We start from the raw sequence: 24,422 nt of genomic DNA on the forward strand, positions 1-24,422 counted from the left end.
GAGCTACTAACAGTTTACTACACAACATACACTTAGTATTACTTTTTTAGCTACAGTATACATACAGTTGAAGTCAGAAGTTTACATACACCTTAGCCAAATATATTTAAACTCAGTTTTTCACAATTCATGACATTTAATCCAAGTAAAAATTCCCTTTCTTAGGTCAGTTATGATCACCACTTCATTTTAAGAATGTGAAATGTCAGAATAATAGTAGATAATGATTTATTTCAGCTTTTATTTCTTTCATCACATTCCCAGTGGGTCAGAAGTTTACATATACTCAATTAGTATTTGGTAGCATTGCCTTTAAATTGTTTAACTTGGGTCAAACATTTCGGGTAGCCTTCCACAAGCTTCCCATAATTATTTGGGTGAATTTTGGTCCATTCCTCCTGACAGCGCTGGTGTAACTGAGTCAGGTTTGTAGGCCTTCTTGCTCACACACACTGTTTCAGTTCTGACCACAAATTTTCTATAGGTTAGAGGTCAGGGCTTTGTGATGGCCACTCCAATACGTTGACTTTGTTGTCCTTAAGCCATGTTGCAACAACTTTGGAAGTATGCTTGGGGTCATTGTCAAGCTTTAACTTCCTGACTGATGTCTTGAGAAGTTGCTTCAATATATCCACATAATTTTCCTACCTCATGATGCCATCTATTTTGTGAAATGCACCAGTCCCTCCTGCAGAAAATCACCCCCACAACATGATGCTCCCAACCCCGTGCTTCACGGTTGGGATGGTGATCTTCGGCTTGCAAGCTTCCCCCTTTTTCCTCCAAACATAATGATGGTCATTGTGGCCAAACATTTCCATTTTTGTTTCATCAGACCAGAAGACATTTCTCCAAAAAGTACGATCTTTGTCCCCATGTGCAGTTGCAAACTGAAGTCTGGCTTTTTTATGGCCGTTTTGAAGCAGTGGCTTCTTCCTTGCTGATCGGCCTTCCAGGTTATGTCGATACAGGACTCGTTTTACTTTGGATATAGATACTTTTGTACCGGTTTCCTCCAGCATCTTCACAAGGTCCTTTGCTGTTGTTCTGGGATTGATTTGCACTTTTCGCACCAAAGTACGTTCATCTCTAGGAGACAGAACACGTTTCCTTCCTGAGCGGTATGACAGCTGCGTGGTCCTATGGTGTTTATACTTGCGTACTATTGTTTGTACAGATGCATGTGGTACATTCAGGCATTTGGAAATTGCTCCCAAGGATGAACCAGACTTGTGGAGGTCTACAACTTTTCTTCTGATGTCTTGGCTGATTTCTTTTGATTTTCCCATGATATCAAGCAAAGAGTCACTGAGTTTGAAGGTAGGCCTTGAAATACATCCACAGGTACACCTCCAATTGATTCAAATTATGTCAATTAGCCCATCAGAAGCTTCTAAAGCCATGACATCATTTTCTGGAATTTTCCAAGCTGTTTAAAGGCACAGTCAACTTAGTGTATGTAAACTTCTGACCCACTGGAATTGTGATACAGTGGATTGTAAGTGAAATAATATGTCTGTAAACAATTGTTAGAAAAATGACTTGTCATGCACAAAGTAGATGACCTAACCGACTTGCCAAAACTATAGTTTGTTAACAAGACATTTGGGAGTGGTTGAAAAACGAGTTTTATTGACTCCAACCTAACTGTATGTAAACTTCCAACTTCAACTGTATCTCCCTGGCATATTACATAATTAATGCTGCAGCATACAATACATTTTCGGACTTTTTGGACGTTGTTGTGCTGTGCTCACTTGAACAGGAAAGTGGTGCGGTGATCCTTCGTGGGCAAATTTTGTCATCAATCTTTGCCATCAAATTCTGGCATTCTCTGGATTTATGTTGCTTTCAAGACAACTGGGAACACGGAAAAAAAAACAAGGTCGAATCAAGACGTCAGTGATCTTCAGGTTGGAGCTCCAGGAAGAGGCCAAGTTTACGGCTTGGAATTGCAAGTTAGTTAGATGATTTTCTTAGTCAGAGCTCGTTTTTTTCAGTTCCCAGTTGTCTTGAACTCACTGAAGTCATGCTGGCCAATGGTGTTGCATGTGAATGTTTATCCTTTTAAACTTGGAAAAGAAACCCTTAAACACAGACTTGGACCACACACTCTCTACTGAATAGCAGGCTAGTGATTGCTTTGTAACGCTTGCAGTTTGCCACTGATTCCTTCCAAACCACTCATTGTTGAATTTGTGATTGCCAACTTGTGTAATGTTTATTTCCAATGGCCGATGAGCAGACACGTTTAATCTATAATTTCTCTTCATATAACAAGGTTTGAAAAGGAGGATTTGCCAGTAGATTGTCGACTTAATACATGATGATGACTGATGTCATCAAGATTTTTGAAAGTATGATGTTGACATGATAAGTCCAATCAAAGCTATGGTAGATATAAAGGTGATTTAACATCATTTTATTTGTTGCCAATCCCTTTGAGCCTTCTTCGATTGGTACTTCTAATGTAAATCAATCCAGCACCCAAGGGGCTTGAATTTTCGAGCTTTCGCTGTAGATTTTGCGGCGACATAGTGTCCCCATGAGTAACAGAACACTGAGCCAATCACGGTGCAACTAGAGAACATTACCAACTCCTACGCTTCGTATTTTCCACTCGCTGCCACACCACCACAGAAAGCACTGAGCTAGGCAGAAACACCTGCATTTTGGAGCTGCCTTACTCAAGAAAGCAAAAAAGAGACCATGTTTTTATGCAGCTTTATTAACTCAATGCTTTTTCTTTTACATTGTTTGCAAACTGATGTGACATGTACTAATGCCAAAATAACATGCAAAACAGATAAAACTAAAAAAGTATAGATTTTTTTAGCTTAACAGGTGGGGCTAAAACAGGTGGGGCTCTGCCCCAACTGCCCTGAATGACGGGTTGCCACTGTAGGTATGTTAAATGGAGACATGACACTCTTGCCTCCAAGTACCTTGCTTCTCTAAGAATTAAAGTGACACTTCACTCCAAAATTCAAGTTTGTCATCTAGACCTTAACAGCGAATGAGCTCATGGGCATTGTCCACTTTTGAGGCCATAAAGTGTTGGATTTAACTTTGATTTCAGAATGAACTCTTGCACTAAGTTTGTTTTTGTGTGTTTTTCTCCATATTACTGGAACCTAGGATCTGGCTTTAATTTGGAAGATTGTTGAGTCATTATGAGAAAAATATAACATTTCCAAAACACTGTTTGTGTTTAATGTGTGTGTGTGTGTGTGCGTTGCTGCCTCTTTGTGCCATGCAGTAAACAGAAACAAACCCGGCACAGTGAGGTTGGAGTCAAACTACTTTCCTAACCCCACCTCTGCATTGGAAACCATTATGGCCAATTGTCCTGACCACAGATCCCAATCTGGTAGCAATGAAGCCGCTTTGTTATGCTACCAAAAGTAACGTGACTCAAATGAGAAGGAAGTGCATAAGACAGCCAGCCCATATACAAATGTGGTGGTAGTGAAATGGACAGACACATTTCGTTCTGTTTAAAGGTGTCCCCCCCCCACCCTATTTTTCTCTTTCTGTGATTGCTCATATTGGCAACTTACAGTAAGTATTGATAATTTAGTACAATTTCATAAGTGTCCCAGAGGCAAACTATGAGGCAAGATGTCTCAAAGCATCCAAGACAGGTTTTTTGTTTTTACGGCAGTAAAGAAAACAACAAGAGAGCAGGCAAGTTTATAATAGCATTTAACAACCAAGAAAAATATAAAACGTCAGAACTTGAGAGCTCATAGTAGCTATTCAAAGCAGCTACTGTAGCTTTTTAATGTATTGTCGGAAAGAGTCACAGCGTATTTTTGTTTTGGCACTAATACGGCCATCCATAGACGAGGTCCTCAATGGGGTCCTCCTCGGGGCCTACATTTTCCAGCACCAACCCAATACAAACACGTGATGAAGTCAGGGGCAATTGGTCAAGTCATTTCATGGGTCACTACATCCTTGAACATCATAATTGAAACCTCAATAAGGGAAGGGTACCTTGAGGTTACACAATATTGTACATACGCTAAAAGAAAAATATACATCAAAATAGACTATATATATTTTGAGAGGATAGCCCTGATAGTGCTAAAGGGGAAGAAAGGAACAGACATACAGACAGGCACTTTAGTGCTAATGCATAGCAGAAAGAGTTTAAAGTAGCAGAAAGAGTTTAAAGTAAGAGACAAAAAGAAAGAGAAAAAGGGAGAATGAGAAACAGAAAAGAGGGTTGTGGCCATCTATGCCCCCTAACAAAATACTTTGCTAACTAGGCTGAAGTTAGCATGTTCCCCGCAGCTAGCAAGGCCCATGTTATCAAATCCAGATGTTAGACAAGACGACTTTAGCAAGGGCTATAGTTAGCACAGCTAATGTCAGCGCCTCCGTTATCTCTATGGACACTATACTCTACCATCCTATCGCTTAACAGGCTCCTGACACGATGGGGATGAAAATACCTGCAACTGTCTTGAGATAATAGATGCTAACGTTTTATCTGATAATTGGATTGAGTAGGATAATAATGTCATACCTATATCTGAGCTGTGATCAGCAACACTATCCATTTACCACCTAGCTAGCACAATGCTGAGGGATTTACCATCTACCTAGCACAATGCTGAGGGATTTACCATCTACCTAGCACAATGCTGAGGGGTTTACCATCTACCTAGCACAATGCTGAGGGATTTACCATCTACCTAGCACAATGCTGAGGGATTTACCATCTACCTAGCACAATGCTGAGGGATTTACCATATACCTAGCACAATGCTGAGGGATTTACCATCTACCTAGCACAATGCTGAGGGATTTACCATATACCTAGCACAATGCTATAATAATCTGACCAACCCAGGTAGAGGAGAATGGGGTATGTTGAGTGGTTGAGCTCATTTTACCCCTATTTTGAATGGCTATGTTCCAACATCCACAGGAGCCCATTTACACCACTCAGTGGTGTAAAGTACTGAAGTAAAAATACTACTTTTGGGGTATCTGTACTTTACTATTTATATTTTTGCAGACTTTTACTTCACTACATTCCTAAATAAAATAATGTACTTTTTACTCCATACATTTTCTCTGACACCCAAAAGTACTCAAAAGTAATTACATTTTGACACTTATCAAGAGAACATCCCTGGTCATCAATACTGCCTTTGTTTGTAAATGATGTCTGAGTGTGTGCCTCTGACTATCCGCCAATACATAAAAAATAAAAAAAATTGTGCCGTCTGGTTTGCGTAATTTAAGGAATTTTAAATTGTTTATACTTTTACTTTTGATACTTAATACTTAAGTACATTTTAGCAAATCCATTTACTTTTGATACGCAAGTATATTTAAAATCAAATACTTTGACCTTTACTCAAGTAGTATTTTACCTGGTGACTTTCATTTTTACTTCAGTCATTTTCTATTAAGGTATCTTTACTTTTACTCAAATATGACAATTGAGTACTTTTTTCACCACTGCTCAGAATGCATGCATTCCACAACACATCACTTCATTCCAAGTGGTATGTTAATGTAGATTTTGGAACAGAGCACCTGTCTTTACCGGCAACAAGTGCCAAGTGTTTGTCTTTGTGTGTTAAATACATATTGTCCAGCGCCAGAGACAGTATTCCCGGTGAAGGGTGACTGTCTTTTTGTAAAGTATGTGGGCGGGTTGGTATGTGATATAGAATACTGCAATCTTGGATGAGAGGTATGGGCAGAGAAAGATAGAGATTTTGAGGGAGAGAGAGTGAGAGAGATAGGGAGAAATCTGTCAGTTACATGAGCTTAAAGCAATGAGCTTAAAGCGAATAGAAGCTATGCTGCCAACATCTCTCACAGTAAGACAGTAAGGCCAGCTAATTGGTATTTTTATCATCATCATTATCCTTATTATTCTTACACCTGCCACAACATAGTGCGACTTCAAACAAGCACAAATACTGAAACTTCTTCACTTCCTTAGTCATTGCTAAGTTGAAGTTCTTTGTAGAATGTCTACAATCAAAAAATTAGGCACTTGAGCAGATATATATTTGTATATATTTTGTTTTTATACTTTGTATATTCAGCCACCATTAGATTAAATCCTTATTTTTGATTGGTTAATTGGGTTTCCATTTAAGCTGATGATCGAAAAATATCATTGGCTCCCAGTCAGCAGTCAGTCTTCATACTCTTCTCTGATTGGCTTAGAGTCCTCCCTTCTCAGGCTAAGTGCAACCAATAGGTTTTCAGAATATCATTGGCACGCATCCCCATTGGTCATCACAACCAATAAACTGAAAGCAAAAAAATAAAAGGTTTTCCATCAGTCCTTCCAAAGTGCTTCAGAGGTGTGACCAGTGCAACCCGTCTTCCCATTGGCTGTCACACAAGGATGAGGAGGAGGAGCTTCAGGATCTCTTATTTATTTCCCATAATTCCAAGGCAAGGGCAAAGACATCAGCATTCTGAAAACAGAGAGAATATGGCTGGGTTAGAAGACCAGTAAACAATAGCATATGATATGAAGATTAACCAAATATTACTACATTTTTCTACTGACTACCACACATTATCACAAACTTTGTTTTCAAATCTACAATAAGATATCTATGTCTGCTTATCCACATGGGAACATTGTGTTCCTTTAATTACATATACAGAGAAGTTCAACTGAGGGATGGAAGGGAGGCGAGTGAGACCGCACAGAGCGAGAGAGAAAGAGAGAGGGAGAGGAAAAGAGCGAAAACATTTTGGGGAAAGAGCGGAAAAAAAATAAGGGGAAAGAGAGAGCAACCACCACTGCAGGGTGTGTGTGTGTGTGTGTGCGCATGCACATATAGTTTTAGGTCAATTTACACTTTTCCCGTCATATTACACAACTAAAGCAAGTATGTCATTAAGAAAATGTCCTCATTATTGCAATAACATGGAACCATTGAGAGCTCCAAATTCACACACACACAAACTTGTCTTTGTTATGGAACCTCTTGTACGATTGATAACGCCTTCGAGGGCCGTACTGACGGATTGACAGAGGATATTGATGCTACGGAGAGGAAAAGGACTGAAAATGTACACCATAACACGACTCTCATACGTCTTCCTCTCGATTGGTCGATGTCCCTTTATTAGGGGTACCTAGCGGTCAGACATGACGAGTATGTACTGTAGGTCTATAATAATAACAATAATCATGTAATTAACATCACCATTAAAGGCCAGTTTAATTTTGAGGAAACGTTGCGGGCGGGCTGCATGATGGAAACATCAAATCAACCAAAACAGTAATGACGAATGGTGACTGATTGAGAGAAAGGAGTCCTTTGTTCCTTTTCCTAAATTACCCAGCCCTGCTCTCTAATTGTCGATGAAAAAAAGTGCCTCCTCTATATTTTTGGTGCCCCCACCGCCCCCTTCTTTCTCTTCCTGGTGCAGTGCTATATTTAGCGTCCCGGCACAGACGGTGCCAGCTAACAGCAGCAGCTAGTGCAGCTCAGCCTGAGAGAGCCACACAAACAATCAGCCCAATGGACCCAGGGAGACCGGAGGAGACAGGGCATGCATTGGTACACCAACACACACACATTGAGGACAGTGACCGGATAAATATGGATGGCACATAAGAGCATACTAAACACACACATTTTTTAAATCTATCCTCATGGGGACCAAACGTATTTCCATTCAAAGTCCTATTTTCCGTAACCCACCATTTCCCAAACTCGGACCTCAGGACTCCGACGGGGTGCACGTTTTGCCCTAATACTACACAGCTGATTCAAATTATTAAAGCTTGATGATTAGTTGATTTTTTGAATCAGCTGTATAGTGCTAGGGCAAAAAACTAAATGAGAACCCCTCAGGGTCCAAAACCGAGTTTGGGAAACCCTGCCCTAACCCTAACTACTGACGTCAGTGCCGTCATACGCAACCAGAAAGGAAGCACTTCCTATCCTAAACTACTTTAATATCTCTCTCTGTCTCTCTCTGTCTCTCTCTCACACACACATATCGATTTCAATCATTTCCTTGTGTCATTCTCTGTTCTGGGCTCTAATCGATGTGATGATGCCTCTGTGAGTACGCGTGACTGTCCCGCTCTGTAGGCTCTAACTCCGAGGTCAGATGGGGCTATGATCTCAGCCAATGTGTGGCCTATAAAATGTTCCCTCTCTATATCAGTCCCTATGTCAGTCGGTCTATGTGTCTATCTGGGGCAGTCAAAGTGATGGCTCACTGGATGAAGCAGTCAATGTGATGCGTGTGTGTCTGCCTGGGGCTGTCAATGTCCGGTTCTGTGACGGCTCACTTTAGTGGCTTATTAAGGATAAGGCACCCTCTGTGCCTTTAAGTAGATTCATTTGAGTGTATTTGTGTGTCACCCTAGCATCTGTCAGTCTGTGTGTCAGTCTCTGCGATAAGGTAAGATGAATAAGATAATAAGATGCAATGCCTTGTTCTGTGTGTGACACACACTAGTCTGTTGATCAGAGTTGTGTCTGTCTGTCTGCGTCAGTTGTTGTCTGTCTGCGATGGGGTCACTGGACTTAGTTTAGTTGTGTCCCTCAATAGACTGACACTGGCTGAGCACATACTGCTACTGCGCAAGTGGGCACACATCTCTCTAACACACACACACACACACAAAATCGCATACACTCGCTCTCCCCTCTGACCCTTGCACCGTCAATCACTTCCATGCTCCAGGAGCCACAGCTGTCAAGTTATATAACATTCTGTTTAACCAAGAGCCCATCACCATAGGAAGGCCTCTGCCAAGCAAAGAGAGGGTGTTATGAAAGCCAGTAGGGAAGAGGGGATCAGTGCAAAGAGCAGAGCGAGAGAGATTGAGAGAGTAAGGCGATCTCTCTCTCTCTCTCTCTCTCTCTCTGTGTGCGTGTGACATCTGGGAGATGTATGTGCTGTGGATCACATTTGCCGGTAATAGACGGATTTTGGCCCCAAAAAATAAATGAGAAGACGATAAATTAAAATTGCCACCGGCCAATTGCAAAACAATGCCTTTTAGCCTATTCATTGATGAAAATACCAGTCGATCTAAATACATTTGACCAGTCATGCTTCATTTGAATACTTTTAATTTGAGTGTACATATTGTTAGTTATTTTGTTAGTTGTTATGATTCTTATTTATCACACACGCACAGCATACAGATACAGAGCCTAGTTTAAGCGGAACATCAGTCAGACAGCGCGAGAGTGGCTGCTACAGCTCCTATTGCAGCTGGAGTGAAATGTGCTTTATAAGCACAGTCATTGTGCAACAATTCTAAATGAAATCGTGAGTTAAAACATTTTGGTGGCCACAATTAAAAATCGATACTACTTCTATTTCTCAACTGGTAATTGAATGGCGAAAAGGAAGAGCGCTTCAAGTTCAACGGTAGGCAGTCTTCAGCGGGTCACACTTTACAGTGTGAGCTGGAAGCAGTATGCATTTTGAAAACATATACAGTACCAGTCAAAAGTTGGGACACAGCTACTCATTCAAAGTTTATTTTTTACTATTTTCGACATTGTAGAATAATAGTGAAGACATCCAAACTATGAAATAACACATATGGAATCATGTAGTAACCAAAAAAGTGTTAAATAAAAATATTTCAGATTTTTCCAAGTAGCCACCCTTTGCCTTGATGACAGCTTTGCACACTCATTCCAGCTTCACCTGGAATGCTTTTCCAACAGTCTTGAAGGAGCTCCCACATATGCTGAGCACTTGTTGGCTGCTTGTCCTTCACTCTGCAGTCCAACTCATCCCAAACCTTCTCAGTTGTGTTGAGGTCGGGTGATTGTGGAAGCCAGGTCATCTGATGCAGCACTCCATCACTCTCCTTCTTGGACAATTTGCCCTTACACAGCCTGGAGGTGTGTTGGGTCATTGTCTTGTTGAAAAACAAATTATAGTCCCACTAAGCGCAAACCAGATGGGAAGGTCTATCGCTGCAGTTTTTTTTTTATTTTTTACTTGTGTTTTTTTTATTGAATATCCGAAACATACAATACACTTGCAGTGAAACCGCTCAACAACTACATCATACCAGTCATCCAACAGACTCCCATTCAGGGCGACACACAGAAGCACCCAGGGTCAATGCCCTGCTCAAGGGCACGTTGACAGATGTGCCACCAGGCCAAAAAACGTGAACCCTCCAAGATCCCCCCCAAAGTTCCCCAATAGCTGTCCCTCAACCATTCTAGACCCCTCCCACACCCACCCCCCCAAGAAGAAAAATAAAAAATACAATTAAATCCATTACCCACCCCCATGCACCAGCAACCAAGAGAATGAACTGAAGAGAAAAAAGAAAAAGACAGAAAAAAAGAAGCAAACAATAAAAAATAAAAATAAATATAATAAATAAATATTTAAAACAAAGGACATCAAGGACAACTAAAACCATAACAGCAATGCCATCTGTATATGTTTGTGTGCATGTCAGGCACTATTACATGGACAGTTGAAGTCGGAAGTTTACATACACCTTAGTCAAATACATTTAAACTCAGTTTTTCACAATTCATGACATTTAATCTTAGTAAAAATTCCCCGTCTTAGATCAGGTAGGATCACCACTTTATTTAAAAAATGTGAAATGTCAGAATAATAATAGAGAGAATGATTTATTTAAGTTTTTATTTCTTTCATCACATTCCCAGTGGGTCAGACGTTTATATCCACTCAATTAGTATTTGGTAGCATTGCCTTTAAATTGTTTAACTTAGGTCAAATGTTTCAGGTAGCCTTCCACAAGCTTCCCACAATAAGTTGGGTGAATTTTGGCCCATTCCTCCTGACAGAGCTGGTGTAACTGAGTCAGGTTTGTAGGCATCCTTGCTTGCACACGCCTTTTCAGTTCTGCCCACACATTTTCTATAGGATTGAGGTCAGGGCTTTGTGATGGCCACTCCAATACCTTGACTTTGTTGTCCGTAAGCCATTTTGCCACAACATTGGAGGTATGCTTGGGATCATTGACCATTTGGAAGACCCATTTGCAACCAAGCTTTAACTTCCTGACTGATGTCTTGGGATGTTCATCTGGTTCACCAACTACTTTGCAGACAGAGTTCAGTGTGTCAAATCGGAGGGCATGTTGTCCGGTCCTCTGGCAGTCTATGGGGGTGCCACAGGGTTCAATTCTCGGGCCGACTCTTTTCTCTGTATATATCAATGATGTTGCTCTTGCTGCGGGCGATTCCCTGATCCACCTCTACGCAGACGACACCATTCTGTATACATCTGGCCCTTCCTTGGACACTGTGCTATCTAACCTCCAAACGAGCTTCAATGCCATACAACACTCCTTCCGTGGCCTCCAACTGCTCTTAAACGCTAGTAAAACCAAATGCATGCTTTTCAACAGTTCGCTGCCTGCACCCGCACGCCGACTAGCATCACCACCCTGGATGGTTCCGACCTAGAATATGTGGACATCTATAAGTACCTAGGTGTCTGGCTAGACTGTAAACTCTCCTTCCAGACTCATATCAAACATCTCCAATCTAAAATCAAATCTAGAGTTGGCTTTCTATTCCGCAATAAAGCCTCCTTCACTCACGCCGCCAAACTTACCCTAGTAAAACTGACTATCCTACCGATCCTCGACTTCGGCGAAGTCATATACAAAATCGCTTCCAATACTCTACTCAGCAAACTGGATGCAGTTTATCACAGTGCCATCCGTTTTGTTACTAAAGCACCTTATACCACCCACCACTGCGACCTGTATGCTCTAGTCGGCTGGCCCTCGCTACATATTCGTCGCCAGACCCACTGGCTCCAGGTCATCTACAAGTCCATGCTAGGTAAAGCTCCGCCTGATCGCAGTTCACTGGTCACGATGGCAACACCCACCCGTAGCACGCGCTCCAGCAGGTGTATCTCACTGATCATCCCTAAATCCAACACCTCATTTGGCCGCCTTTCCTTCCAGTTCTCTGCTGCCTGTGACTGGAACGAATTGCAAAAATAGCTGAAGTTGGAGACTTACCTCCCTCACCAACTTTAAACATCTGCTATCTGAGCGGTATGACGGCTGCGTGGTCCCATGGTGTTTATACTTGCGTCTCCTACCATAATGATTTGATCATTTGTTGCTTGTAAGTTCAATAAATTGGTATACATTTTTTAGAAGAAGTATGGATCATCCTGATTTCGACGATATAGATAAATGCTGGTTAAGTGTGCCTTGAATTCTAAATAAATTACTGAAGATGTCACCAGCAAAGCACCCCCACACCATTACTCCTCCTCCATGCTTCACGTTGGGAACCACACATGCGGAGATCATCTGTTTACCTACTCTCACAAAGCCACGTCTCACAAAGCCACAGCGGTTGAACCAAAAATCTCAAATTTGGATTCATCAGACCGATTTTCATTGGTCTAATGTCCATTGCTCATGTTTCTTGGCCCAAGCAAGTCTCTTCTTCTTTTTGGTGTCCTTTAGTAGTGGTTTCTTTACAGCAAATCGACAATGGCCTGATTCACGTAGTCTCCTCTGAACAGTTGATGATGAGATGTGTCTGTTACTTGAACTCTGTGAAGCAGTTATTAGGGCTGCAATCGGAGGTGCAGTCAACTCTAATGAACTTATCCTCTGCAGCAGAAGTAACTCTGGGTCTTTCCTGTGGCGGTCCTCATGACAGCCAGTTTCACCATAGCGCTTGATGATTTTAAAGACTGCTCTTAAAGAAACTTTCAAAGTTCTTTACATTTTCCAGATTGACCTTCATATCTTTTAAAGCAAGGGTTCTTAAACTTTTTCAGCCTGGGACCCAAATGAGAAATTGTGTTTTTCTGGGACCCAAGCTTAGGAAAATATGCAACTATACATAAATATCGGTACATTTCATTGCCCTTATGCCTAAAACAAATGCAATATAGACAAAAACAAACAATGAAATTAAATATCCATGTAAATATGTATTAATGTTTATTTTCCCCTATTAAATACACTCTTACATATCTGTCTAGGTTGGAACTGTTGCTGTTAAAATACAATACATAATTTTCATTCTGAACTGGAATAAACGGATTGATCACATCACACAGACGAATAACAGAACACACAGGCTTTTTGATAGGGTTGCACTAAGTAACAGTAAAGATACAACAATTATCAGGCCTACTGTACATCTTATTGTAGAAATTATTGTTGAAAGAAAGTCTAGGTTGGAACTGTTGCTGTTAAATACAATACATATTTTTGATTCTGAACTGGAATAAACTGAATGATCACATCTGTAGACCAGAAAACAACCACAGTCCTAATGAGAGCAGGTCTATTCTGGGCTGTTTTTGACAGTACAACATTGAGGTCATGCTCAGCCTTGAAACTGTTTCTGTACTTGTTCTTTAAGTATGTCAGAGTTAAGAACCCTGACTCGCATAGGTATGTGGTGCCAAACTGGACCAGAACATCTACTGCTTTCTCAGCCAGGCAGGCGACTGCTTCCTGCTGTAGATGAGCAACCCAGAACTGTGTGAGTGTGTTTGCCTCAAAAAGCATCTTGCTTCAATCGGTTTATTCCAGTTAAGAATAACAATTATTATTGTATTTTAACAGCAACAGTTCCAACCTAGACTCATTTTCAACAATAATGTAATCTTCATCTGTACTGTTACTTAGGGTTGCACTATCAGTAGCTAGCTCGCTTTGGCGAATGTTAGCTATTAGCTGTGTACAAGGCCAGGGGATTGTTTGAAAGAGAAACTCACATCTACTACTACGAGAGTTAGTACGCCCTTATTACTGCTTATCATCCATCACCTATTATAAAATGACAACAATGCCATGCTAGCTGACTTACTTTTCCACTGTCGAAGCACTGTTTTCGGAAGCATTCTGCCCTGTTCTGAAAGAACTCCCTGGGTTTACCATCATGCTGTGGATGTTTGGTCAGGATGTGTCGATTTATTAATTTGTTCGTTATGCGAGTCTCATTACTAAGCACTTCCACACACAAAACACATTGTGGGCGCTCCTCGTTCTAAATTCGTATGAAAGAGAGAAACTCATCGCTGTATGTGCGTTTCATGACAATGCGGTCAGAACTTGTGGCTAGCATGAGTCCATTGGATGACAACAGTGAATGATGGCGAGTGGGAATGACAAGTCAGTGGCTGACAGCGTGTCATCTCCTGCCTGAACGACAGCGCTGCAGCGTGTGTCGCGGAGTGATCTTCAAGAAAACTGAAAGATCCGGTAAACCGCGAAGAACGCGGGCATCTCCCTCTCACACTCGCGCAGCTGCCAAACTGAGCAGAGACTGCTGCTTATTAATAAACAGGTAGCGCACTGAACAGAGCGCAGATGCACTTGGCCAAATCAATTCCAGTAATGCATCTAACAATTATAAAATGTACACTTGCCATAATATGGACTTGGTATTTTACCAAATAGGGCTATCTTCTGTATACCACCCCTACCTTGTCACAACACAACCGATTTGTTCAAAACGCATTAAGGAAAGAAATTCCACAAATTATTTGTTTTGTATATATGGCGACTGTTTAGTGCCAAAAATACAGGGTTAAATATACGTTCAAAAACAACAACAACAACAAAAAACATTTAGGACAGACACTTCAGAAAAAAATGTCCTTTAGATTTTTTTGGGGGGGACTATCTGTTGTTCCATGTAGTGAACATATTATTAAATATGTTTGTGTGGGCTAATAGCAGTAAGGCCAAAACATATTTTCATCAAATATATATATATTTTTTAATACTTCAAGGGGTGTTAAAATTCAAAATAAAATAGTAAAATGGTATGACAAAAATTTAAAAAAATCCATATACAGTGCATTCAAAAAGTATCAAAAAGTATTCAGACCCCTTGACTTTTTCCACATGTTGTTATGTTTCAACCAATCTACACACAGTTCTCCATAATAGCAAAGCGAAAACAGGTTATTAAATTGTTTGTATAAAATGTATAATGTATAAAATGTATAATGTATAAAAAAAAACTAAACAGAAATACAGATATTTACATAAGTATTCAAACCCTTTGCAATGAGACTCAAAATTGAGCTCAGGTGCATCCAGTTCCCATGGATCATCCTTGGTGGTAAATTCAATTGATTGCACATGATTCGGAAAGGCACACACCTGTCTACATCAGGTCCCACAGTTGACAGTGCATGCCAGAGCAAAAAAAAAAAAAAACAAGCCATGAGACCAAAGGAATTGTTCGTAGAGCTCTGAGACAGGATTGTGTGGAGGCATAGATCTGGGGAAGGGTACAAAAATATTTCTGCAGGATTTTAGAACCACAAGAACACAGTCGCCTCCATCATTCTTCAATGGTAGAAGATTGGAATCACCAAGACTCTTCCTAGAGCTGGCTGCCTGGTCTAACTGAGCAATCCTGAGAGAAGGGCCTTGGTCAGGGAGGTGACCAAGAACCCGATGGTCACTCTGACAAAGCTCCAGAGTTCCTCTATAGAGATGGGAGAACCTTCAAGAAGGACAACCATCTCTGCAGCACTCCACCAATCAGGCCTTTATGGTAGAGTGGCAAGACGGAAGCCACTCCTCAGTAAAAGGCACATGACAGGCCACTTGGAGTTAAAGGACTCTCAGCCCATGACAAACAAGAATCTCTGGTCTGATGAAACCAAGATTAAACTCTTTGGCCTGAATGCCAAGCATCACGTCTGGAAGAAACCTGGCACCACCCCTACGGTGAAGCATGGTGGTGGCAGCATCATGCTGTGGGGATGTTTTTCAGCATCAGGGACTGCGAGACCAGTCAGGATCGAGGGAAAGATGAATGGAGCAAAGCACAGAGATATCCTTGGTGAAAACCTGCTCAGTGTTCAGGACCTCAGAATGTGACGAAGGTTCACCTTCCAACAGGACAACAACGCTAAGCACACAGCCAATACAACGCAGTAGTGGCTTCGGTACAAGTCTCTGAATGTCCTTGAGTGGCTCAGCCAGAGCCTGGACTTGAACCTGATCTAACATATCTGGACAGACCTGAAAATATCTGTGCAGCGACACTCCCCATCCAACCTGGCAGAGCTTGAGAGGATCTGCAGAGAAGAATGGGAGAAACTCCCCAAATACAGGTGTGCAAAACTTGTAGCGTCATACCCAAGAAGACTCAAGGCTGTAATCGCTGCCAAAGGTGCTTCAACAGTCAAGGGTCTGAATACTTATGTAAATGTGACATTTCAGTATTCTATTTTTTAATTAAAAAAAAAAAATCAGCTAAATTTCTAAAAACCTGTTTTCACTTTGTCTTTATGAGGTATTGTGTGTGGATCCATTTTAGAGTAAGACTAACCTAAGAAAATGTGGATAAAGTCAAGGGGTCTGAATACTTTCCGAATGCACTGTAGCTTAGTAGAAAATAAGCGGTTAAATACATGCTTCCTAATCTTTCTTATATCTCTCAGATACAGGACAGACTCTTCCGAACAAACTTCCTTTTGATTTCTGTTGTTCAATGAAGTGAATCTGTGCCACTTTTGTTTGTTTTTGGACATATCATTTCCACCTCCAGGTTAGCTGGACGTTATACTGTATTTGTGTCTCCCCTTTCGTAGGCCTAATATATGGATCAGACGTCGTTTTTATTGATCGGTTTGTCCGTGTCAGCAGAGTAGGCTCCCCTGTCATTTTTCTTATATTAAGAAAGACTCTGCTAATGTCTCCAGTCATATAAAGTGTAGTAGAATTGCATGAAATGCATTTATAAAAAAAGGTCAACATTTTCCTGCGCAACAGAAGGAGAATGAATTTAGTCTATTTGATATAGCCTAGGCCTACGCCTAGGCCACTACGTTCCGCATTGAACAGTCTTTTTTTGCAAACAGTGATTGAGTTAAGCTATATTATTATCCTAAATTATGACTATCCAATCTAATCATCAACTTAGAAATAAGTTAGGCTATTTTACATAAGTCTGCAAATGAGAGGATGCAAGGAATGCTTTATCATAAAGGTGCATTTTTTATGGTGAAAATTGCTTTCCCAAGCTTGAAACTCATGTGCCGCCTATGTTAGAATAACTGCCCACATGACTTTTCCTCAGCCAATGAGATGAGTAACAAACAGCAAAAATCACTAGCCTACTATCTATAATCTACTATCCCCATAGTAGAAGAGTTGACCTATTCTATTGGTCAGCTTGTTGTTCTGTGTGGAAAGAAATAGCCTATTCCAGACAGACTCTGGGACAGTTGTGGGACGACAGATAACCAATTCATACAACAAGTAGGCCTAGGCTACATCGCCAAAAAACGTTAAATGGCAACGAGGCTCATGCAACAGATTAGAACGTTTAGCATAAAATGTTGATCAACTATTATTTCTTTACATTATAACCTCAGCAATGCACACAAGGCAGTAGGCTACACGCGAATGTTCGTTCCATAATGCAAATTAGCATTGGATAACTGTGTTGTAGGGCATGAGTTCCGGGCTCAAGTATTGCTTTATCTATTCCCTATGTTCAACAGTTTGGACATACATCGTACAGTGATTTAATTTATCCACAGAAATTGAAATTATAGGAGGGAACATTCTGCTAAATAATTATATATAACACCCACGCACACCGTACACCCCCCCAACCAGCCCATTTGCTGACTCAGCCCCTCTTCCCCCCCTCTCTGTTCCGTCGCTCTACCAGTTCTGCCACTTTTCTGCCAAAGTGTTCTGAGAAAGTTCCAGAATAAACACTGTTCAGTTCAGAGAGGTGATTTACTACCATAAAGGAGAGGCAAGGCAGCACGGGCTCTAGCCCTCCGGCAACTCTGCTGTAGTTCTTCCTAATACCCTTCCCAGAAAAAGCTGTACTTCATTCACCCTTCTGAAGTAGAACACAAGACAAGATAGTCTATACGCCTCCTCTGTTGCTAACATTCAATGCTATTCTGCACCGTTTAGGGGTGGAATCGCTCTATGTCGAGTAAATAAGGTTTTGGTTCTCGAGTCCAGACACTGATCTTGGGTCAGTTTTGTGTGTACTCGCAGAGTGGTTAAGGTTAGAGGTTAGGGGAGGGTAAAAAAAAAAAAAACGTCCATCTCAAAGGCTATTTCACATCCCGTTTCTTTGTTTCACTTGATCTGCATTTTGCAAAGTCAGAGCTTTTGGCTACTAGTCTAGAACCCCAAAAGGATTGATTGACAAACTTTTTGGGAAATTTCGACAAAGAGAGAACAAACTGCTGACCAAGCTTTATTATTAAGAAACATTGTCCCATGACTTAGGAGGGAGAAACGTGTGTGTGTGTGTGTCACTGTGTCCATGTCGCCAGTCCATACCCCCATCCTGAGATCTCCTGGTAAATTGTGTAATCATTAATAGAGTTGTAAGTGGTGTCCCATCAATCCAGTCCCCCTCACAGTCCGTCCTCCAAACCCTTCCCTCCTTCCTCCCCCTGAGGCGTTTAGAGTTACCATGTGTAACCTTAGTACCTTTATTCAGATAAGCGCACTTCTGTGAAGCAGGACGCACGGGGAGACTGTCTGTGTGTGTGTGTGAGAGTATCTAAGAGTAAGAGTTTGTGAGCGTGTATGTGTGTATGTGGACGAGTGTGTATGTGTGTGTGGGTGACAGCCACGCATGGCCCAACATGGCACCGCAAATATTTATGTATGAGCATGGGGAATGCTGGCCGATCCCGTAGGGTCCCTTCCCTCCTTCCCTTTTCACCACCAGTGGAAAAAGAAAGAGAAGCCAGAAAGAATCTTCTTCTTTCCTAGACCCCTCACTATCCTCCCTCCCTCCATCTCTCTCTCATTCCATCACTCCCTCTCATGGACGTAGGTTGGTAGATTTACAGTGTGGGTTTTTGCTCTCCTCATCCTAATAAAATGTTATTTTTTGGAGTTCTGTGGTGAACAGATAACCTGGTCTGAACAGCATAGACAAGGCAGAGACTGAACACTGTATGGGGCTGTGTGTGTGTGTGTGCGTGTGTGTATGTGCTGAGGCGGTAGTGTTGCTGGTTAAATATATAATACATCAATTATATATATATGGCATTTAGCAGATGCTTTTATCCAAAGTGACTTACAGTCAAGCGTTCAGAAATGTTTTACGTATGGGTGGAAATAGGTCTGAGAGTGTGCGTGCGTGTGTGTAAGGGAGAGCAGTAGGATCCAGTGGTCATGCTGGACAGCAGGGTAACAGAAGCTGTCTGTGGTGAAAGCTAGTCATAAAGCATGTCACTGCACCGCTGCTGTTTTTAACCACCCCAGGAGGTTATGCCCCCAACACACACACACACACACACACACACACACGTTTCACAGACCACACACACACAAAACACACAACATTCTCCCTTTACAAAACACACACAATCTCAACCAACAACACTCAACAACACAAACACACAGTCATGCATAATGCAAATGTTACCACTCTGCCCGACTCCTGGGTGCACAGTCACCACTACATATGTAAATTAGCCCTGACATGACGCACAGCAGTGGCGCTTGACGTGTGTTTTGGTTCGTAATATGATTTATATTCATTTGTACTCTAAAATCCTTTTCAATTTATCTGCAGTTGACCTCACTACAAAAACATGTGATCACTCCATGACCACACACACGCCTAACCCCGCCACTCCAGCCCACTAGGCTAGGTAAAGGAAAAATGTATATGAAATGAAAAAAAGAACGACAAAGCCAGGGAGGGCACGTGGGTTCCTGATCTGTCATCCCTCGCTCCACTCATTTGTTGACGTAAGCCAGCCCTCCACACACACACACACACACACACACACACACCAAGCCAGTGTTAATGGGGGGGGGGGGGGGGGTATAGTGCCCATTTCCTCCCCATCCCTGGAGTGTGAGTCAATCCTTTTATAAGGCCTAATGCACCGAAGATTAGGTCCTACATGCTTCGGTGGGGAGAACATTGTGTGACGGATGCTAATTACTGATGCTGGCTCACTGAGCATCACAAACCGAATGGGAAGGGATGGGACGTTTTCAAAATGGTAGAGAGACAGATGTACATAATTGACAAACACACATATTAAAGCAGTACACATACCAATAAAGATAGGCTTAAGCCCTGCAGAGATGCAGACACAGATGCACACAAATAAACGCTTTCAGCTACACACACACTATCCTCTGTGGCATTTCTGTGACAACATATTGAGTCATACACAAAATACAGCCTCCATGGTGACACACTCCTCAGAGTGTCCATGACATTTCTGCAGGAGACCTTTATTTCTGTTTCAGTGGCAGAAACCTTGAAGGTTAACGACCATTTCCAGGCAGCATAATGGGGGACAGAACAAACATCTTCACTCTCGCTGTCCATTACCTCTCTCTGCCTGCCCTCGCTGACACATTGGTGACATCATTCAACTATCTCTAGTTGGAGCACACATTGTTCTCCTCTCTACATGATTTAACCAGTCTTTGTTTGCCCTGAGGGGGGGGGTCTCAGAGTGTGTGTGTGTGTGTGAGATAATCAGTGTGTACGCCGAGATCTACACAAAGATAGGCCTGTGTGTGTGTGTATGTGCAGTCAGTGAGTCGTCCTCAAATCCAATATCACTAACCTGACCCTTCAACTCAGTCTAACACCACATCCCCTCTCTCTCTCACTCTGGGTTGATCCTCTACATGCACTATAACCCCTGACCCCTACGTGCCCTTTACACTTCTATCTCTCCCACCGACCCATGAGACCCTCTGCCTCAGCATTGACCCCAGCCTGTGACACACGCACACACAAGTCTCCCCTCCCTGAGTGAGAACTTCTCATTATCATTAGCAGTGTTGTCAAATGCCCACCGGTGTTAAGCTCTTTACAGACAAATCCAGTGAGAGAGAGGCCGGGCTAGGGACGGTAACTCCTAGAACACTGGGGTTAGCATTAGTACTGATGACAACAGTTACTCAACACCGGGAGAACAGGAGGAGTAAGCGAAGGAGGTGTTGCAAAACTGAAGGGGAAAAGGGAGCCGTCTTCATCGACTTGGCCAAGGCTTTCGACTCTGTCAATCACCGCATTCTTATCGGCAGACTCAATAGCCTTGGCTTCTCAAATGCCTGCCTCGCCTGGTTCACCAACTACTTCTCAGAGTTCAGTGTGTCAAATCGGAGGGCCTGTTGTCCAGACCTCTGGCACTCTCTATGGGGGTGCCACAGGGTTCAATTCTCGGGCCGACTCTTTTCTCTGTATATATATCAATGATGTTGCTCTGGCTGCTGGTGATCCACCTCTATGCAGACGACACCATTCTGTATACATCTGGCCCTTCTTTGGAAACTCTGCTAACAAACCTCCAAATGAGCTTCAACGCCATACAACACTCTTTCCGTGGCCTCCAACTGCTTTTAAATGCTAGTAAAACAAAGTGCATGCTCTTCAACCGATTGCTGCACGCACCCGCCCGCCCGACAAGCATCACTACTCTGGACGGTTCTGACCTAAAATATGTGGACAACTACAAATACCTAGGTGTCTGATTAGACTGTAAACTCTCCTTCCAGACTCGCATTAAGCATCTCCAATCCAAAATTAAATTTAGAATCCGTTTCCTATTTCGCAACAAAGCTTCCTTCACTCATGCCGCCAAACATACCCTCGTAAAACTGACTATCCTACCGATCCTTGACTTTGGTGATGTTATTTACAAAATAGCCTCCAACGCTCTACTCAGCAAACTGGTTGTAGTCTATCACAGTACCATCCATTTTATCACCAAAGCCCCATATACTACCCACCACTGCGACCTGTATGCGCTCGTTGGCTGGTCCTCACTACATATCTGCAGCCAAACCCACTGTCTCCAGGTCGTCTATACGTTTTTGCTAGGTAAAGCCCCGCCTTATCTCAGCTCACTGATCACCATAGCAACACCCACCCGTAGCACGCGCCACAGCAGGTATATTGCACTGGTCATCCCCAAAGCCAAAAATCTTCCTTTGGCTGCCTTTCCTTCCAGTTATCTGCTTCCAATGACTGGAAGCAGGAAGCTGGAATCTCATATCTCCCTCACTAACTTCAAGCATCAGATGTCAGAGCAGTTTACTGATCACTGTACCTGTAAACAGCCAATCTGTAAATAGCACACCGACTACCTCATTCCCACATTATTACTTACACTCTTGCTCTTTTGCACCCCAGTATCTCTACTTGCACATTCATCATCTGCACATCTATCACTCCAGTATTAATGCAAATGATAATTATTTTAGTCGCTAGGGACTACTTATTGCCTACCTCCCTACTCTTCTAGATTTGCACACACTGTACATAGATTTTTCTATTGTGTTATTGACTGTACGTTTGTTTATGTGTAACTCTGTGTTGTTGTTTTTGTCACACTGCTTTGCTTTATCTTGGCAAGGTCGCAGTTGTAAATGAGAACTTGTTCTCAACTGGCCTATAAAGGTGAAATAAAATAAAAAATAAAAAGAGAGAAGGCAACGAGGAGAACGCGTTCAACGGAGAAAGAGAGAGATTGATTAGAGCAAGAGGAGAGGATGCAAAAACAGAGAGAGTGGTAGAGAAGAGGGAGAGAATGCAAGAAAGCCGGAGCATAGATGAAACAAACAAACAAAATGCCAAAAACAAAGAGAGTGTGAAAAAGAAAGACAGGAAATGCCTGAAAGAGGGTGTGTGTCATTGAGAGTGTATAGAGAAGTGCTCCATGGACTCAATGACCCCCTGAGCCTGTACTACGAGCACACACACACACCACAGCGCACTTGCTCACACAAACACACACACACACACACACACACACACACACACACACACACACACAAACCCAAGCAGACAATCACTGCTCTGTACTACTGTAAAACTGTTCCACAACGTTCCTGGCAGGCGGCCACAACCATCAAGGAACTATATACTGTACTAGTATACACACACCCCCGGCGGAACTCCTTAATCCACAGAACATGATAAGAAGAAAATAAGAGAGAGGGAGGGAGAAAGAGGGAGAGAGAGTAAAAGTGGTGAGAGAGGAAGAGAAAAGGAGAGAGTGTGTGGGTGTACTGCCAAGAAAGTAGACTTGAGGCTGGCGGAGGACTTTGGGCATTAGGCGAGAGGCTTTTCGCCGATCTCTTCTTCCTGTGATTTGATTGGCTTCCAGATCAGTCTGAGCCTTTCTCATTGAGGAGCCCCAAACACGTGTGTGACTGTACTGTGTATATAAACACAGCAACCAGAGAGTGTATTACCATCCAACAACTTTGATTTGAGGAACACACACACTATTTCTCCCTCTTCTCTTGGGCATGGTCCGGTGCCCCATTGACTGGTTTGACTGCCAAGTGACATGTTGCCATAACACTGTGTGTGTGTTCCCCAGTGCATTTGAATAAAGCAGAAGAGCAGTCAAAACATGACTTGCCTACTGAGTCATTATACCTCCTCATTAGAATCAACAAGACTGGCAGACAGTGTGAGAACGTGTGTGCGTGTGTGTGTGTGTTTGTGTAGAGATTACATGAATTACATTTATATATTTGAAATATGTATTTAAATTATTTCTCAGTATTTAGTCATTTGTATTACATTACACTGAAGTACACACTTAGAAATTATTTTGTTACTACAGCTGTATTTTGTATTTTCTAAATACAAAAACACTTTTCTATACCATTTTTTATATGAGGTCCACCATTTTGTGGCCCCCTTTCACCCTACATTGGTATCAGAAGTCTGATTGCACTGTGGTGTGATAAGAGTGTCTGCTAAATTAACTAAATATAAATGTTTGTGTAAAAATGGATAACTGCAAAGTATTCTGAGTATTATTCTAATGAGCTCCGCCCAGAAACAAGGTTTTGTCTAGAAGAGATACAGCTTTTGTCAAAATTGACTTTTCGTAGCAGGTTTAGGAAAAGTAGGTAAAGCTGTATCTCACCTAGACCCCAAAATGAGGCCAATAATAATAATAATAATACCCAGTATTCATTTTGGTATGTTCATTTCACATATATATATATTGCTCATTTAGCAGACACTCTTATCCAGAGTGACTTACAGTCAGTGCATTCAACTAGATCAGTGGATCCCAAACTTTTTATAGTCCCGTACCCCTTCAAACATTCAACCTCCAGCTGAGTACACCCTCTAGCACCTGGGTCAACGCACTCTCAAATGTTGGACCAGGGCACAAATAATAATATAACAATAATTTTGCTCTTTATTTAACCATCTTACATATAAAACCTATTTGTTCATCGAAAATTGTGAATAACTCACCACAGGTTAATGAGAAGGGTGTGCTTGAAATGATGCACATAACTCTGCAATGTTGGGTTGTATTGGAGAGAGTCTCAGTCTTAAATCATTTTCCCACACAGTCTGTGCTGCATTTATTTTTCATGCTAGTGAGGGGCGAGAATCCACTCTCACATAGGTATGTGGTTGCAAAGGGCATCAGTG

General features: G+C 41.9%; 1 protein-coding gene across 1 annotated transcript in view; it reads right to left on the reverse strand.

Moving 5' to 3' along the window:
- Positions 1-2,712: 2,712 nt before the first annotated feature.
- Positions 2,713-24,422, reverse strand: part of LOC110500592 (insulin receptor substrate 1-B) — an 81,426-nt gene continuing 59,716 nt past the window's right edge. The window contains exon 4 of the mRNA XM_021578010.3: positions 2,713-6,458. Coding sequence (XP_021433685.3) covers positions 6,451-6,458 — 8 coding nt within the window. The 3' untranslated portion in view covers positions 2,713-6,450. The remainder of the gene's footprint in view (positions 6,459-24,422) is intronic.

Source organism: Oncorhynchus mykiss, chromosome 21 (genome assembly GCF_057628025.1).
Source record: "Oncorhynchus mykiss isolate SJ-2025 chromosome 21, ASM5762802v1, whole genome shotgun sequence".
NCBI lineage: Eukaryota > Metazoa > Chordata > Actinopteri > Salmoniformes > Salmonidae > Oncorhynchus > Oncorhynchus mykiss.